Genomic DNA, 18,788 nt, shown 5'->3' with positions numbered 1-18,788 from the left:
GTAAGTCTCCATAACAGCTCTCTGAATTTCATTATGTCTGCACTCTGGATGGTGCTGAAACCCAAACTTTTCTCTTTGCTAGTTCCTTGAAAAGCTCACTAATGGCTCACATTTGCAGCCTTCGAGCTGCCACATACCTACATGAACAATACATAATTTTATTAAAGGAGATAAAAAGCACACTTATACATATATACATGCTTATACATAACCAGTTTAGTCTATATTTAAAGCATTTACCTGTATGCCAGTGTGTGTGCATGCTAATTTAGTAAATTCAATGCATCTTCCATCATTCACATCCCAGAGGCACATCTCCCTAAACAACATAAAGGGCAATTAACCAACCATTCTCCTGCATTCACCTGAACCTAGGCTCTCTTGGTTCATTCCTTAACTTCTCTTTTGGAGACAAACACCAGGATACAAGCCCAAGGAGTGCTTTTGGTCTCTTCCTGGTTGTACCCATGGTGGAAAAGCTTGCACAAAAAAGGCCTGTGATACTACCTAACAATAGTGTAACAGAATGAAGCAAAACTCAAGTAATAAGCACTTACCCACTTTCTGATGCACTCACTATATACTGCTTATCACTTGAAGAACTGGCTTTGGACAAGCATGTAACCGAAGCTGTATGACCAAACAACAGAGCTCTGGGATTTATCTAGGAGCAGAGAAACAGAAAAATGCAGGGAAAAAATAGCAAGAAGATTGCTGAATCGTTAATTTAGTACATTTGCCTACACTAAAGGTACCAAGCTATGGAGAAAGCATTTTGCCAGTAATTAACTGGATATGTCTGTAGTTCTTTATATAAGCTGCATTACAACGATGTTAGAACTGAATGTATATAAAGAATGTACAGGAAGTTTTTTAAAAAAAATATGGCAACATTGAAAGACACCTTAAATGAATCATTTCCTTTACAATGAAGCAGCCAACATAATATCTTCAACTAGTTCTTCTGACTCCTTGTTCAGACTTCATGCAAAGCCACGGTTTATAATTCAGATTTAAACACAAACAGGAAGGATATAATGAAGGGAGAACAGGTGAGCCTCAAACTCATTTATGTAGCACCAAACCATACCTTGGCATCCCAGCTGAACTGAGACGATGCTAAATCCTACATCGATGATTAACACAACCCAAGCAAAGTAAACAGGTGAATGACACAGGTTCCCAATGCCTGTCGTTTTTAATCTCCCCACAGTGCCAAGGAATCGGTCGACATCTCATAAACGAGTATGCCACAACCTTCAAATGAAGGAAGCCTTCAGCTTGTACACATGTCCCTTTACAAATTATATTTTTAAACACTTTGCTTGTTTAAATTAAAACCATGAATTTGACGTGTTAGTTTATGCATTTATATCAGAATGTGCACCTTTTTGCCCTGAAAGCAGCAAGTCAGCTACAGAAATGGTGACAGTCTACACTGTGTCACCACGGGGTCCTACATTCCATCTGTCCCCCACACACTCAGAGATACATAAACTCATGCAAAGCTTTTACACATTCACACACACTCTCTCTATTCTCTGGACAGGGATTTTTTTCCCCTATCCCTCCTAGAAGAGGATATGGCTGCTCCAGCCTGCTGAACTCTGTAGCTTCCCCCTCATGAATGTTTCCTGAGAAATACAGCTGATCGGAGTGGCAAAAGACATTCCAGGCCTCTCTACTATAAGGTTTCCCTCCTCAATGTTATTCTTGAGAGAGGAACCAGAGATGACTGTGGCAGAGTTGTTAAAAAGGCAGCTTTATGCCCCAGAGGGAAGAAAATACATATAGTAAGCAAGATGCAAGGAGAGGAATTTGAGGGTGGCACCTTGGGTACCCACAGAGCCTCTTTGAGGGCTGCATGGATCTCACAGGTTTCCCACATCCAGTTTAGACACACAGTTGATTTCATCGTGTAAGAAGGGCTACAGCTCAGTGATGTGGCACCTGGTTCACATGCAGAAGGTGCCTAATTCATTTCCCACATCTATAGGTGAACCAAAGGTCCAATTCAGTATAAGTTAACATCCTATGTTCCTATTATGAAGGCATGAGATTGGTGAGCAAACACACACAAACACAGACGTGAACATGTATGCACACACATGCACAGAGAGAAAGAGCAGGGGCGAGGCAGAGGCAGAGAGAACAAAAGGAGCCAGCAGGGCTTCAAATCAATTATATAGTCTTGCAAGTTTTAATTGGCTTAATTGTAGATGACTCACCTATAACCCAAGATTAATTGTCAAAGGCCAATTTTAATCAGTGAGGATATACTAAGAGCACAATTTTATGGGCTGTTTGATTCTGATAATGTAACTTACTAGAAAAAGATTTTTTATTGCAATCGTATGAAAAAGCACACAATCCTCCCAAAGTGGAGGATTATGTACCTCCTTGCAGAGCATCATGCCCTGCAAAACAGCTGGGCAGAAGTGCTTCAGAGGGAGAATATGGTCAATATTATGACCACCCCCTCCCCTCAGATGCTGTATAGGAACTACAGGATTACTCAATCCATCCCTTAGGAAAATTGTGATTAAAATGTTCCTAACATTCAACTTATCACTCACATTTTCTCAACCTTTGCCAACTTAACTCTGAGCCCTGTAGGCCAACAAACAAGCAAAGTTGACCATGCTTTCAAAAGTTGTTCAGACTTGGACTCTGTCAAGCTGGCAATGGGTATTCCAGAACCCATTCAGAACAATTCTTGTGTTCCTGCTGTGCAAAGTTGCCTTTGCTGGTTCTTGAAGATCATAACAATATGCATGGAGAGTGGCAACATATACTAAAGCCTTCTCCAACCTAGTGCTTGCAAGATGCTTGAAACTACAATTCCCATCATTCCCAAGGATGGATAACAGGTTTAAAATATTCAGTCTGGCTTTAATTTTTCCTATCGAATGCTAAACATCAAGTAATTCCTACCTGTAATATGACAGAATTATTATCCATTTAGCCCCCTCAAGTACTAACTTGTGGCTAATGGGTTGCAAGTCTAATTCATGTTTTTTTCTTGTTTTATGTGTATACAAGAATCAGATTGTGATTTATGAAAGCTGAAGCCCTTTATCACATATCCAAATACTGTGTGGGGCCATCTTTGCCATTGTAATTGACACGTGTACTTTGCATCCTAAAAGGTGCAAGAAGTTGACTAAGCACCTTGAACTGGTGGAGAAGTATGAGCATCCAGCATAAAAATGCTGCTTTGCACTGCTGCTTTCATGTCAGGATTCCCTGACACTTAAAAGAAAAAAGTACTGCTATTTGTTTCCAAACAGCTCTCTACTTAAAACTGGCATCTGTGCCTCTAAATGAGATTGAGCAACTGAAAACTGGTATTATGCTGGCTGAATCAGGCATCACTTGTTTCCCTTATCCAGAAAGAAAAGACAAGTGGAAAAGAAATACTTTACTTTAAAAGTTACTGCAATTTCACAGAGCAGATAACTGCTTGAATTAATTGCCACAATAATTCAACCACCAAGGAAGTGCCATGGTTTCTTGCAATTGTGTACATGCCTGAAATAAACACAACTGGTTTTAAAGGGGGGCAAAGAGTAAATATCTGATCTGCCATTTCAGTTTCAGTTTATGTATTTCAGTTTCAACCCTTCCCAGTCTTCAAAGGCTTTGCACAGCCACCACCATCACCTAACTGTATCTTTCCACCAAAAACAAACTAATAAACAAATCAGGAGTAGTTTTAGAAGAATTGTTTAGGAGAAACAGTATATTCCCAGGCTCAGTATCTGCATTAGTTATTCATGTTAAATTGATCTAGCAAGTTGACCTCCAAAAGGTCAGGGGGAAAGAGGACCCTACAGAGTCGCTTTTTTAGCAGGGCTCATTGATTTTCCATGGCTTAATGATTTTTTTCAAAAAAAAAAAAAATCAACACTCTCTCCTACAAAAGCAAGCCTATGAATATCAATAACATATATTGATTGTTATGCAGCAGCTCAAGCAGCAAGGATATGCTTAGAGAGAAGCATACATACTGTAACCATGCTCTGTAGATTTCCAAAACCCAACCCACTTCAGATTAGAACTGTCCATAAATGTTGTAATTTGCATTGCTGTCAATGGAGGTATTACAATTCTATTTAAATAAAACTTATTCATCATTTCGGAAGGCATCGGAAAGTGCACTATTTAAACTTACTTCTAGATCTGAAGAGAGGTCCCAAAGACATATCTGTCCATCGTGACATCCCGTTACAATCATTGACACATCATCCATTAGCAGCGTAGCTGATACACAATGAGTGGGTGCTTTGCGTCCCCATAGCACGATTGGAAGGACCAAACTGTTGCCCGCCATTATGCTTTCACACCTGAAAATATAATTGATATTGTTGCATCTACAAGCAGAAAGAGTCACCAAATCATTTAATACACAAGATGACTGAGATAAGGGATGAGAAGCAGTTCAAACATTTAAAAGCACTCTATATAAATAGGTGCAGTGCTTTTTTTGTCATAGAACACACTGGAACATTGTTCCGGCACCTTCTTTCGACAGATTGTCCAAGTTTTAAAAGTAACTTTTGAAAATTTGATGTTTGGTCCACATGGATTTGAATCACCCTGCTGAGCGTAGCAGGTCAGCAGCAAAATCATTAAAACGGTGCATGCGAGCTGCTTGTGTGTCGAATCCGATACATGCGTACCTCGTCCGCACTGGTTGTGATGGTGCTGCTCGGCTTGTGGTGCTGCTCGGCTTGTGATTGGCCGTGTGGTCGCGTGCTGAGTGCTTACCGTGGGCGGCAACCGTTATGTTTCGTTACACAACTGTCGGGTGTGTACAGTGATTGACTACGTGCAAAAGGTAAATAATTTCATGTGTTCCAGTAGCTTTTTTCTTACAAAAAAAGCAATGAATAGGTGTATTATTTTCACTCAGTGCCACACCACGCTCCATAAGAACAATTCTAAGTTTTTAGGCATGTTATACACCCAGCAACTTCCCAAATGAATCAATGTGGTCAAATGGAGCACCCAATATCTACATTACAATGAATCATCCATAGTGATTAGTGCTGGAATTGGTTTCAGGAGATCCAGGTTCTGGGCCACATGCAGCCATGAAATTCAGCGGGTGCCTTTAGGATAGTTACTCACTGTCAGCCTGACCTACACCACATACTGTTGTGAGGATAAAATGGAGAGGAGAAACGACATGTATGCTGCCTTGGGTTCCCCATAGGAAAAATGTAGAATGTAAATATGATAAATAATAAATAATATTTGACTCAAGCAGCTAATATGCTTGCCAGGTTTTACCATGCTTTCTACCAGTCACACAGAGAGAAAAAGCAGCAAGTTGTTTCTCATTAACTGTAGCCCAAGAGAAACCAACACTGGGAAATATATCCCTGAGTTTTCAAGTCAAATGGTATGTTGACTTGTTCAATATGATATTTACCATATTGCTGTACAGAGAGCTGAAAACAATATAGATTACTATGGTTGCATTTGTAGGATGAGCCATGCATCCAAAGTAAAACCAGCGTTCTAAAATCCAAGGCACAGTTTTAATGTACTAGAGTAAAACAGTGCAAACTTATGAAGTTCTTCATGAAGGGGTGGGAGTCCTCTGGGGTAGATTCTGAAGGATGCAAGGAGATACATGTACCAGAGAAGAAGGGTTTGCACCACAGAGGTATTGGATTCTTCTCAGCATGTTCAGAAAGTAATACAAAAATTATTAAAATTCTCATAAGATACACAAATATCTACCAAGTGGCCATTATTAAGACTATGGCACCTTGTATGAACATTTGTATCACTATTTTGCTACGATCCATTCTAAAAGTCTAAAAACACTCATAGAGAGACTTCTCAGATATCGAATTATGGATATATGGGTATTAACAAGATCTTGCAATAGTGGCATTTCTCTAGGTAGCCTCTGTTTTATGGTTGTGCCCATTTTTTATTTTAGTAAACTTATAACTTCTTACTTCCTTGGCAGGTGGGAAGCTTGTGGTGGGGCAGTCTATGCTCCTGGGGCCCCAACGTCCACACCATCCACCTGAATGCCCAGTGGAGCGGGCCACCTCCATTCTTTCCCTCTTCCTCTTTGTTTACATCTCCCCGCTTTTTTCTCCATAGCTGATCTCACTGGATGAGAACCAGGAATACCTGCCTCCCACCACAAGGCAGAAACTTAAACTGGAGTTCCTGGAAGAAGTCTTGCCTCCCCCAGGAAGCTCAGATAGAATCCATCTTCCCCATTAGTAGCTCACCACCTGCACTCTTTGGAAGAAAAAGACCACGGCCAGCTTTTATTTCATTCCTCTCTGCCTTGTCACTGTAGTGGTAAACAGATAACTTGGCATACCATCAAATCCTTAAAAAGAAACCTGTATATGTCCCGCCATTAAAAATTACACAGTCAAATGACCTCTTCAAGGGCATATGAAGCAGTCTATCATCGCCAAGTACAGTATTAACACCAGCACTGCAGTAATATTTCATGCAATCCTTAAACAAGGTAAGTTGGATCCAGATTTACAACTGATCGACTGCCATGGCAGACTTCCCCACACACAGCAGACTTCCCACAGTACCACTTCAGTCTCCTAAAAATGCTGCACGGAAAGCTAGGAAAATCTGCTGAGTGGTGTGTGCTTTGCTGTCCAGGGGTGAAGAGGAAATGAACCCAGAAAGCCTCTTCTTCTTGTGGAAAGTAAGTCCTAGAACCAGCCCAATAATCTGAATGCCATGAAGTGGCCTGCAGAACAAACTATAATATCAGCAGCATTATACAAGGTCACTTCTTGTCCAGGCATATCAAAATTCACTGGCTCCATCCCGATACCATACTCAACTACAATTTAGGTAAATATGTGCTGAGCATCCTGCCGGGGTCACACTTTTTCCCTGTACTACTCCCACAGGACCATAATGTCAATTTTGAAAGCTTTTGTTTCCATTTTTGATTAAACACAACTTGTTATGCCTACTGAATCTGACAAACTGTGGTTATAGACTCAATCATGGTAACCACTAAACTAACTTTCGAACTGTAGTTTCTGAAGCTGGTTTATTTAAACAAACCACAGTTAAATGTGGGAGGTTGTGCACAGTTGGCACTTGTCTCCATTGCATGCCATAAGCAAAGTGATAAGAAGTAAAAATAACCAGGATGGAACTGGATTGGCACATTAGCAACTGACTGCCCAGTGCTTCCTTGCACAAGGAATGGAGACTGCTGTGTAAGCCCAGCCTAAGAGAACAAGCAAGTCCATTTACCATTTCAGGGAAAGCAACCTAATGGGGAGAACTTATCATGTTAAGATGCTATGGTGTGGGTCAGGGAGAATCTAGGGGATTTATTATAAATACGTGAAAGACTCAGAGTGAAAAAGAACAAGTTAGGATGCTCAGATTATAGATCCCTGAGACAGGGATGCTACAGGGATGAATAGGGCTTACTGACTCTGAAGTGAGGGTACGAAGGGCTGAAGAGAGAAGAGGGGCACTGAGGGCTTCTCCCCGTCCCACAACCATCAAAGGGAAACTCTCTCATTAAATTGATCTCAGTTCTGAGTACAAACAACAAGGCAAATTGGGGCCAACCAAATATGGAAGTGAGGATTTCCAAATGCCTCCTCCTAGGTACACAGAAATAGGAAAAAGGAAAGTGTGCAGTTCAGAAAGAGGCTGGGCTCATTCACATCTCCCTAAAATCATAATTTGGTGACGTCTGGACATCATCCTAGTGAGAGAAACATTTAACTACTTTATCTCTCATACTGAACTCTCTCTGCAAGCAAGCCACTTTGCCAGAAATTTCATACACAAGTGGTAGAAAGTACCACATTATCAGGACCATCAAACAAAAGAAATCTTGGAATCATATCCCCTCTAGATGTTTCATGAATATCTATCAAAAGCCACAAGGCCTTGGAACTTGTGCTCACGTTTTGCTTTGCTCAGCAGTGCAACTGGTCCCTGCCCTATCCTGCCATTTTCCCCCTCCCCAAACTGCTCTTACAAGTAGGCACACAAGAACAGCCTCTGACATTCTTCTCTGAGTATGGTCAGATCAGTACAATTGACTTGCACACTTAATACTTATCATGTTAAGCACAAATGAGAACCGACTCTCCAAAAGCCCATGCAGCCATTTTGTTCTGGCAAGGCGTGTGTTTTCATTCATGTTATTGACAACAGGGGTAAAGCTTGAAGAGCAGAAGTGGCTAATCACACAAAAGACAACTGAACACCTTTCATCCTCAGTGAAAACTCTTCAGAGAAGGATTCCAAATATGAGCTGATAAACAGATAGTCAGTAACATGTTGAAACAGAAGGATCACTTTAAAGTTTGGTCTAGGTGGGCTACATGAAATGTTTTGTGCTTTTAAATAGCCAGTTCCTTCCCTTCCCTAATCAGACAGATTTTTACATGCCTTTCAGGTGACCATGTTGCAATTGTCTGATCAATCTCCATAAATCGTGAATCATGGAACACTTATTCAAAGCAAGTCAATTTATTTTAGTTCTTTGAATAGCTTCTGTTTACATCAACTTTCTGTTATCTAAACTACACATCTCCCCTTAGGCATACAAAGAGTTTAGACCAATCACATGCAAGGAAACACACAAGCTGTACAGAGAAAACCAAAATAGTCAGTTCATGCATTAAAGTCTAAAGATACAATAATAAACACATAAATATAGGATTAAATCAGTGGAACTAAATGGGAATTACTTCCAAGTAGACATGCTTATCATTCAGCCAGAAGCAAAGAAAAAGCCTATGCTAATAGTGACTTGCAAATGCTGTCTCCACAGAGTAAACATAACCTTAATAACATTTAATGGCAAGCGCCAGCGAAGTTAGAATCTGCAAATAAAACGATTTTAAGCAATTATCAATTTCTAAGACTAAGTGCGGAAGTTCATGGATAAAATTCAGGCCATTTATTTTCTACCAAGAGGGCTATTTTTCAAGTGACCGTTAAAAATAGAATTTTATTCCCATAAGTAAAGATGTATCACTCAGAATCAGTGGTGCACTTAAGAATCCCTCAGCAAGCCCAGAGCTTGAAAAGCTCTGCTTCTGCATTGTACCTTCCTCATTCTTTGTCTGCAATATATACTTACTTGAAACCCATGGAAAATGGAGCAGGCTCATGCCTGCTGACCCAACCTCCACACGTTCTGTGCAAGTTCCAAAGGGCCAGATCTGCATAGGCTCCTCTAAGCAACTGATACGAAGCCCATTATTTTATAACTGCCAAAGTATATTCTACCCATTTGCAAAAACTAAACTGAACTTCAGCATTTGGCTTCAGACACAGTACACTTCATTTTGACAATTTCACCTTTCACAAGCTTCTAGGTCTTAAGGCCAAGAAGATGGATTTGAAAGCATACACTGAATGCAAGCAAAGCCTCAGTAGCAGTAAGGCGTCTGGTACGAAGATAGGATTTCATCGCCCTGCATAGCATCCTCCAATCCCCGTGCCGACCAGCAATTTATTATTAAATTTATATAGCATTATACTTGCATGCAGCTTGTTTTGTACCTAAATTTGGAGACCTAATTGCTAGTCATTCTTTTCAGTATCTCATCTGTGCAGGCTGTATGGTTCATAGGCCTCTAGAAGAGAGGCAATAAAAAAAATCTCATTAAGTAACTGAGCAATGATAAAAATCCTTCAGTTTCACAATCACAACTAAGAAACATACTTCACTTTGGATACAGACACTCCAATTTTGAGCTAAGTTAGTGGATGGTGCAGACAGTTTACCAGGGCTAGAAAAACAACATCCATATCTAAGAAATATTGGTATATTTTAGGCAGTAACAAAACCTAGACCCTGTATAGAACTGAACATATGGTGAAATTTTGTAGCACCAAATTTTAGGTGCCAAAAATGTCCAATTTTGAAATTCTCTATGGATTATATACACACCTGAACACATTTGTCCAATAAAATTGTCTTCTTGAAATGTTTACTGCTGAAGAAAATCACAATATTCAGCCAAGTAATTCAGGATTACTACAAAGTGCCAAATATGAATACTTTCAGTTTAACATAGAATGCATATAATTATCCTATGACAGTTCCACATTTTTAAATGAATCAATTTAAGATAATTATTCTTACTGTTCACAATGTATAGTTTTCTCACACACATTTTAGTAAGAGTATAAAATTCCTCGTCACCAGAAAATTCAACCATCTAAGCAAATATGACCAAGAAGGACAAAACTGTATCAAGATTCATATGGAAAAATATTGCCATTGAACTTTCACAACAAAGATAATCAAAGAAGAAACGTTGTTTCTGTAAGTACCTGCTTCTTCCAATCTTTTTAGAGCGGAACTTTAATGCTTTTAATAATGTCTTCATTTTCAAGATGTACAAGCTCATTTTGACAGAGAATAGGCTGCTTAGCACAGACAAAGCTTCTCTATCATTACATTTAGAATACCAAATATATCTCAGTGTAAAAATCAATATTTTTACATCAATGATGGAAAACTACAGTAGCAGCCATATTTGACAACAAATTATCTAAAAGCTTAAGGGCCATACATAATTACACTGTGTAACACTTCTTTCCTGAAGGACTGTTACGGGTGACTGTCTTTTTTCTCTGAAATACATAAAAATATGCCATTAATGAATTGAGGTATAAGGACCATATTACAATTTTGGTAAGACAAACCCGATACAATAACTGTGTCTGTCATTTGTTCTTACATTCCCTCTTTTTTTGATAGCCCTTTGCTGTTTTAACTGTTCTGGGTGATGTTATGTTTTTGTGTGTCGTGCTCTGCCATATGGTATTATTTCTGGTTTTCTCTGCTAATGGATGAGCTGTTAGAAACAGGGCCACTATCAGCAATTATTACTTATAAAATCCCAATTCATTCTGCACCAGGGTGCAATGGCTTATCTATAATAGCTGTTAAAAAGGACATGACCCAAGTCATTCAAAACAATATATATAACTTTTCTGGGCCTTACAAGGTTGACTTCCAGCTAGAATTTGTTGTGTTTCCCACTGGAAGACTCAGCAGGCATATCCTATTCGATTCTTTCATTAGAGAGTCACAAACCTAATTGTCTCAGCAACCTGTGCATTGTTTGTTTACCTCTCTTCGGAACAGCATACTAAACAGCTGACTCCCTCTTTCATTTGTCCCCCTCCCAAGAGGAGGAAAAGTAGTTTTAAAATACCAGTGCTCCCTGGATCTTTCATTTCTGATCTCTCACAAAAGTCTAATTACACTCCGAGTCATATAAACACATCTCTGTCCACCTCAAACCCCTGCTACTGAAAGCTTTCTGTTTGGCTAACATTTAGTTATAACTAATATTATGTCCATCATTCTGATGGAAGGCTTCTGCATTGCAAAGAATGCCATGCATGCAGCCTGGCTCTGAACAACAACAGTCTTACTCCTAGGCAAAATTTCTTCATTAGGGGCTGGCTAACCCACACAGGGTCAGGAAAGGAAGGGAAAGGAAAGGCCCTCCCTAGAAAATGATTCCCAATCATTTAATATAAGTAAGGTGCACTTGGCAACATCATTGGCAGTAACTTAACTTGTCCCAATCACTGAGAAAGAAGAGTTCCAAAACAGCAACTGAACCAAGAAGAATGCAGTGTATATCTAAACATTGTTCCCTTTTGCCTTAGGAAACACCAAGCTCTAAAAATCCAAGGGAAAGGGGAATACTGGCATTACAGCTTTCTTCAGAGTTTGAGGGAAAAAGAATGTCAGCAAAATCAAAAGTCTCGAGGAAAATGGCAATTGTTCCCCAAGACTGGGAATCAGCACAAGTTTCTGGCATGCAGTCTTATGCATTGAACCTACCTGGACAGGTAGGTTTACTAACACTGCCAGTTCAACACAGTCTTTGGGGTTTGATCCAGATTTAGGCATGTGCAAATAAGATGACAGAAGCAAACCTCTACAAATGCTATGCAAAGAGTCAAGGCACTAAATGGAGTAGACTATGGTGTAGCAATTACAACGAATCCCTGAAAATTGGGAAAGGGTCCTGGGGAGAATGAAACAGTGGGTTATGCTTGCCTCTTCTCACCTTGCCTCTTCCACTTTGAGACACAATGGTATAAACCATACAGATTTCATTTTAAAATTCTATCAAATATGGTCCATTATTTTACATTAGCAGTTGCAAACTTCAGTAACAGCTGATGCAGAGGAAGTTTTGGTTCTCTACAATCAAATCCTATAAAAATTAACTTTAGCTGTGGTCAAGATTGCTTACCATTTAACATTTTACCACAATTAAGGAAGGGAAGGGGAATTCACTTCCAAGAGAGATTACCACGGAAGACTATACAGCTTCCGTATAACCTGAAGTACCTGATCTTGCTTAATCTTGCTTAATCTTGGAAGTTAAGCAGGGTCAGGCTTGGTTGAAATTTGGATGGGGACTTAAATGTCATGAACCAGCCAGAAAGCTTCAACTATGGGTGGTACAGAAATGTAAAGGTTTCCCCTTGACGTTAAGTCCAATCACGTCTGACTCTAGGCGGTGGTGTTCATCTCTGTTTTCTAGCAGAGGGAGCCTGTGTTTGTCTGTAGACAGTCTCTGTGGTCATGTGGCTGGCATGACTAAACACCCAAGTGCACGGGATGTTGTTACCTGCCCACCGAAGTGGTACCTTTTTATCTACTTGCATTTGCATGCTTTCGAACTGCAAGGTTGGCAGGAGCTGGGACGGAGCATGGGTGCTCACCCCATTGTGCAGATTCGAACCAGCGACCTTTCGATCAACCAGCCCAGCAGCACAGCAGTTTAAACCACTGTGGCACCTGCATCCCTACAGAAATGTAATGTAATAATATTAATACCTGGGGGAGGCAGAAGCCCAGTTCACACATAACAATTACTTATGATTGTTTAACCACAGCTTGTTACTAATGTGTGGAAATGAGCAAGCTGGTTCCTTCCTGCTTAATTATTGTGTAGAACAACCCAGGATGCCACTGGGTTTACTGGGACATCCACACTTAGAAAGGCTGTTAAAGAAGAAACAACCCAGAGTTTTAACACATGGTTTTAACAAACACTGTTGTTTCACTTAGAGTTCCAAGTTTGGACATTCCAGTGAATAATCAAGGATGGAAGGGGCTGGGGAGTTATTCTGAAAAGGAGAAGCAGGTGAACAGTCAGGAACCAGCTCATTCCCTTGTTTCCAAAGAGACATAGCCAACCCATGATTTATATGAGTCGCGATGTGTGAATGAAGTCTCTTTGTGATTGCAAGCAAGCCCCTGATCTTGTAAAAATTGTAAAAGTGCCCCAAACATTATGACTGCATTGACTTCATGTATTTCAAAATACAAGAAAAATTTCAATTCCAATTTCCAGTCTCCATGTGGCATCACTTTTGAAGCCAAAACAGTACAGCTACAGACAACAGGGAGATACCAGCAGATGCAAGCAATCCTGGAATATCCTAAAGCTGGCAGGGGAAAAGTCTGAATAGAAGGATCCTAGTAAGGAGCCCCCAAAATTGCCCAGTTTTTGCTCACTGAGTTCAGTGAGTAATTCTTGCTGGTTCCTGATTGGGGAAGAGAGCAGGGAGTTCGATGGGGTCACTGGGGCAGTGGGTGTAAGCTTGGGTGCACTCCGAGGGACGGTGGAGGACAGGAGAGCCCGGAGGAATGTTGTCCATGGGGTCAGGATGGGTCAGGCACAACTCTGCAACTAACAACAAGAGAGCAGGGAAGAGTGAAAAGGAGTGACTGGAATCCCAAAGATCAGCAACCGTTGGCTTGTTCATCTTGCTTATTTTATGAACTTACCTACATAAACCTCCGATAGCGTTTCAAGTGGGGTGGTATAGAAATGAAATTCATCATCATCAACCTGTTTCCCAGATTCGGTCCTCTAAACCAGAGTCTACATCATTTCAAAATTGTAACTTTAGATGCTAATATCTAATATGCAGAATGCTCAAAGGGAATGAAAGGAAAAATTCCTCCCCACTTTAAAAAACAGCCCCAATGCTGCAGATCAGAGTTAAAGTTAAAAGACAGGGTCCAGACGTATTAATAACAAGTTTCAGAAGCATGCTGTAATGTTTTAAGACTTGTAGACAGAAGGGCAAAATAAATCTAAAAACTCTGATTTGTGGCTACTCCGCTTGAATGATGATTGCTTAATGTAAATAAGCCCAAGTGGTGACCTGAGAATTCTGTATCTGTGCATTCATGTATATCAGCGCAGAGCTGCCAAGGCCCCATGTCCTTAAACACACTCTCTGCTTCCAAACTATGCCCCCTGATTTCCCAGTAGCCTGCCCAGACTTGGCTTGTGGGGATGAGGTACTTAGAATGCAGCTAGGAGAATCGCCCGTCTTCCTAGGCACTGTTTTCATTGGTGACATCATATGCAGGTGAAGGAAAGCTGAGCACTGGGAGGGACGGAGAAGTCAGCTGTGAGGGAGGGGGAAGAAATGACATGGCCACCGCAGCCAGGAGAGCTTCAAAATGCTATCAGCTGAAAGAGACGCAAGAGGTAAAGAGCCAGTTTGGTGGAGACCAGCTATGTCACATTCTCCGGAGGACACACAAAATTCCCCTCCTGGACTGGGAGTAGGTGCTTGACAGAAGGGTGGTGTAAATGTATCACTCCAGCCCCCAAAGGGGATATTATTCCTCAGGGAATTCCTTTAGGAGATTTCCCAACAGAGTGTGGCTAAGAGAACTAAAGGAGCAAACTCCCTGACTAGGTTAGCATTACTTCTCGACACAGAATTCCGGCCTCTATCTCCTCCAACATGGCAGATTTGTAGCCCAAAAATAAATGCTGGCCTACAACTTTGGCTTGTAAGGAGGGGAAAAAATGGGGAATTCCAAGTCCAGACATAACAGTAACCAAACCAAGCCCTTGGTTTATCTAGCCACTCTCTCTAGCAGGAGGAACCAAGCCAAAACAATCAGGCCATGTGCACTAGTTCATGCTGAACCAAGTTCAAAACAAAACAGGAAGATCTCCATATGCAAACCAAGCTATTGTGTCTAAAGCCACCCAACAAACCAACCTCAGTTAACCAGTGAAATTTGTCCTTGTGTTTAATGGGCATGGACATTATTTGGTTTTGGAATAGTGCTGAAAATAAAATCTAAATGAGTATTTTTAGCCTGACCAGTTTGAGGGCTTTTAGCAAATTAAGTGGGCTGTTTCAGTCCTAGCTGCCATGGAGACAAATCCGCAGCAGTGATTATAATCAGGCTAACATTATCAGCAGGTGGCCCCAAGATGGAACTGACCTGGAAAATTAGCTATGACACCTCTTAAAAGGGTAATTCCAAAATAGAGTGAAGGAAAGAAACTCGGAGAATATCCCAATAACTGTAAACATTCTCCTGGTTTGCGTGACATGGCAACCAGTCATGGGTAACTAGCCACAGTGGTTTGTAGCACTGCCCAAACCAAGACCACTTCCCACAGGTTGGCTTATTTTTTGACAGCAAGCTGCACTGACAACCCATCATTTGCTCTAGGGGTTCTGTGACCCATTATAGTCTCACTTTCAGTGAATTGCTGCAACCACAGCAGTAAGTGTTTCAGAAAGAAACACAATAAATAGAGGCAATCCATATCTCTACTTAGTAGCTGGAGACTTGAAGCAGTGTTGAAAAGGAGGCGGACACTGAGAACTCTCAGTTTAGTCCTCAATACCAAAGGATCGCATTGAACGACAGAGATATTGCCCCCCTTTTAGTGCACATTCATTCTCACACACACCCTCACAACATAACTGGAGCTTTTCAATTGACAACTAGGGTATGGATCCCTGGAAACTGCACAAAGTTGCCTATGATTCTCATATTGCCATTTTCCTCCTTAACTTCTCTGTTCTCTTTGACAGCTGAAACAGGTAACAAATATGATCACGGATGACTTCTTATTCTGGGAGAGTGCTCCTGCACACTGCAAAAAAGACATCATTCGGCTTGGCCCCCATTCCTGACATCATTAGAAATGACTGCCCTGCCCCAGGAGTCACAAAGAGTAACTTTTACAATGTTTTACGTTTTCTTTTTTGATATGATTGATAATAAAATAATAAACTCTTTAAGAGAAATGCTGGACCACAAGACTTGGCAAAATCCATACATCCCTAGGCTCTGTGGGTGATTAACATTCCTGTTTTATATTCAGGCTGGACAATTTCACACAACAGGTTTGTTCACCATGTTTTCAAATAACAGAGTCAATGTTCTGATGTTATGTTCCTCAGACTTGTTCTGGTACAATATCAGAACTGTGCTTCACAGTTAAATGCAAAAAAAAGTCTCATTCAAGTTGTCATACCAAAGAATGTGCAAACTACATATGCTTTAATATCCAAAAAATTGTGGAAAATATTTTTTACTTCCTTTGAGAAAATGTCTCAGCCCAGTTTATTAAGAAGACTTCCAGCCCTCCCAGGATTTGATTTAGATATGTGATGAGTTTCTATGGGGGCAATCCTATTCATTTTGTTCTTTTTTACATAGGAAAAAGACCTACAATTCCAAGCATGCCCCAGACAGCATGGAATATGCTGCAGGATTTTTTTCTGTGTAAACATGCACAAGATTGTGCCTTATGTGCAAGCAAAAAAAATGTTAGATTTGCAACACAGAGATGTTTGGCAACTATGTACGATAGTTGCAATCTTCCCCTCTTTTTTGAAATTTATGCAACTGGAACATGGAATTTCCCCCAGTCATGAGTTATCTTTTAGCTCCTGAAGCAAGCTCCCATTGTTACACACCTCTTGTTCAAAGTAAAAACTCACAATACGACATCACACACTCATTTAGAGCATGAGTGAGCATGCTCAGTGAGATTTATATTTCATGGCCCTAATCCATAAAGAGTTATGTTCCCAAGTAATCACATTAACTCAGCTGGGACATTTATCAGTGTGGCAGTGTGATGTGGGGGGGGGAGCACAGAGGACTTTGTAGGTTTGCATTTTAACTCTGTTATGAGGCTGCAATTCTATGCCCTCTTACTTGGAAGTAAGTCCAGCAAAGGAAACAAGCTTAGCATAAATCCCAAGTTACTGGTTTAAGGATTTTGGCCTGGAGATGAAGTTTCTAAACCAAACACTAGGCACTTTCATTTACTTATCATTATCTGATCAATTTAGCAACAGCAGTCACTAAAGGATCAATGGTATGAAAAAGCACATAATTGGAGGGGGAGGAAACCAGACAATGACACTCCACACAGCATAAGGACAAAACAGTCCTGTTTGGTGCTCAGACCGTGCAGAAAACTGAAAACTGCAGCTAAAGGGTTATAAGCAATGTCTACCCAAATTAAGCTCTCTCCATTTCAGGGTAACTAAGTAGCACAACATGCATGCAATCCACAGTTTCTATATTGCAAAATGTCAGACAAAGGAGTGATCTGCAGCAGAGGGGTGCATTGGATATTGACTGTCCCTCACATACCTGTTCTTTCACCTGTTGACATGACAAATAAGGATAACAAATAACAAGAATGGGGAGTTGAGAAACCCACTCTTTCTTCCCTTTACAAATATCCCCATTCCACTCCACGATGTTAACTTTACATCAATCAGGGTTCTCATGTGCATTGGATACCAAGCCTTTTCTGTGGAACCAGCACAAACAGCAATGCCTGCTTATAATTCCTTCCCTAGCACATGCTATAAGCCATATTGATTGCTGAGAATTGGAATTGGCAGGTTGGGAACCTTTACACTTTGACTGCTCATGTTCTTATTACAAGTATGGTGTTCAGAACTAGTTGTGTTTTTTTGCACACCTTTGCTTTTGTTTTTTGCTACACTGTCCTGGGATGTGCCACCATCATGTTTGGAAAGACATCAGCTTGAATGTTTTGATCTGAACTGCTTCTATTATCATAACTTTCAACAAAGAATGACTTAACTCTTGCTTTTCTCATACAATTTACCAGCCCGGTTGTCCCAACACCTATTTATCAATCTTATAATGGAACCAACTGCTAAAATATACAAAGGAACATTTCAACTGCATTAATAACTCACTGAAATAATAAAATATAAGATACTAACAGCAAAGTGGCTACTGCTGTACTAAGCAGTGTCCCTGGAATGGGCAGAACTCCAAGTTTAAGCAGGCAAATAATTGGCAAGAAATACTTTGCTGCTTTTAGGAACCACCTTCTAAATGAGTCAGGCTAAATGCAATTAATGCTACATACCTAAGTGGGTGGAAGGAAAGAGGGTTATGGTCCACTTAACCAGCTACCTATCTCAATATTTCAAAGAACCCAACACTTTCTAGAAATGAAATTGTGACTAAGCAGGCGTGGCTGATAAGGAATGACAGAGAATATCTGCCACCCTATCAATGTGACCCAGTTCCCTAGGAAGAGTCTATTGCACAAGGGAAATTTTTAAAAAATGTTCCCTAAACGCATCACCCAGAGAAAAGTGCTTTTTTGAAATGGCTCTCTACTGACGAAGGAGAGAAAAATGCAGGCACCTAGTCCCCAAGTCAAGTGCACCACAACCTGTAAAAGTGACAGTGGCCACCATCCCTGACAACAGGACCTCACACTGCAGGGCCAGCAGGACCCCCAACACTCCTATCACCATTTACAAACACAGATCCAAGCACAGTGATGCCAGAGTGCACTCTTTTCCCATAACACCAGCAGTTGCAATCTGGTAAAAAGGAAGACTTCTGACCTGCCATGATAAAAGCAGAACCATGGTAAAACACATCATTCAAAGCATGTCAATGAGTCTGTTTG

General features: G+C 40.6%; 1 protein-coding gene across 3 annotated transcripts in view; it reads right to left on the bottom strand.

Annotated features, from left to right (window-relative positions):
* Positions 1-18,788, bottom strand: part of WDR7 (WD repeat domain 7) — a 234,924-nt gene that overhangs the window by 214,648 nt on the left and 1,488 nt on the right. For all 3 annotated transcript variants that reach the window (XM_044431250.1, XM_044431252.1, XM_044431251.1), the window contains exons 2-4: positions 4,175-4,346; positions 558-664; positions 241-319 (exon numbers count right to left, since the gene is read on the bottom strand). In XM_044431250.1, the coding sequence (XP_044287185.1) occupies positions 241-319; positions 558-664; positions 4,175-4,333 (345 nt within the window). In that variant the 5' untranslated portion in view covers positions 4,334-4,346. The remainder of the gene's footprint in view (positions 1-240; positions 320-557; positions 665-4,174; positions 4,347-18,788) is intronic.

Source organism: Varanus komodoensis, unplaced genomic scaffold (genome assembly GCF_004798865.1).
Source record: "Varanus komodoensis strain SLA01 unplaced genomic scaffold, ASM479886v1 scaffold22, whole genome shotgun sequence".
Classification (NCBI taxonomy): Eukaryota; Metazoa; Chordata; class Lepidosauria; order Squamata; family Varanidae; genus Varanus; species Varanus komodoensis.
Note: the sequence above shows the minus strand (reverse complement) of the source record. Positions and strands in the feature narration are given on the sequence as shown.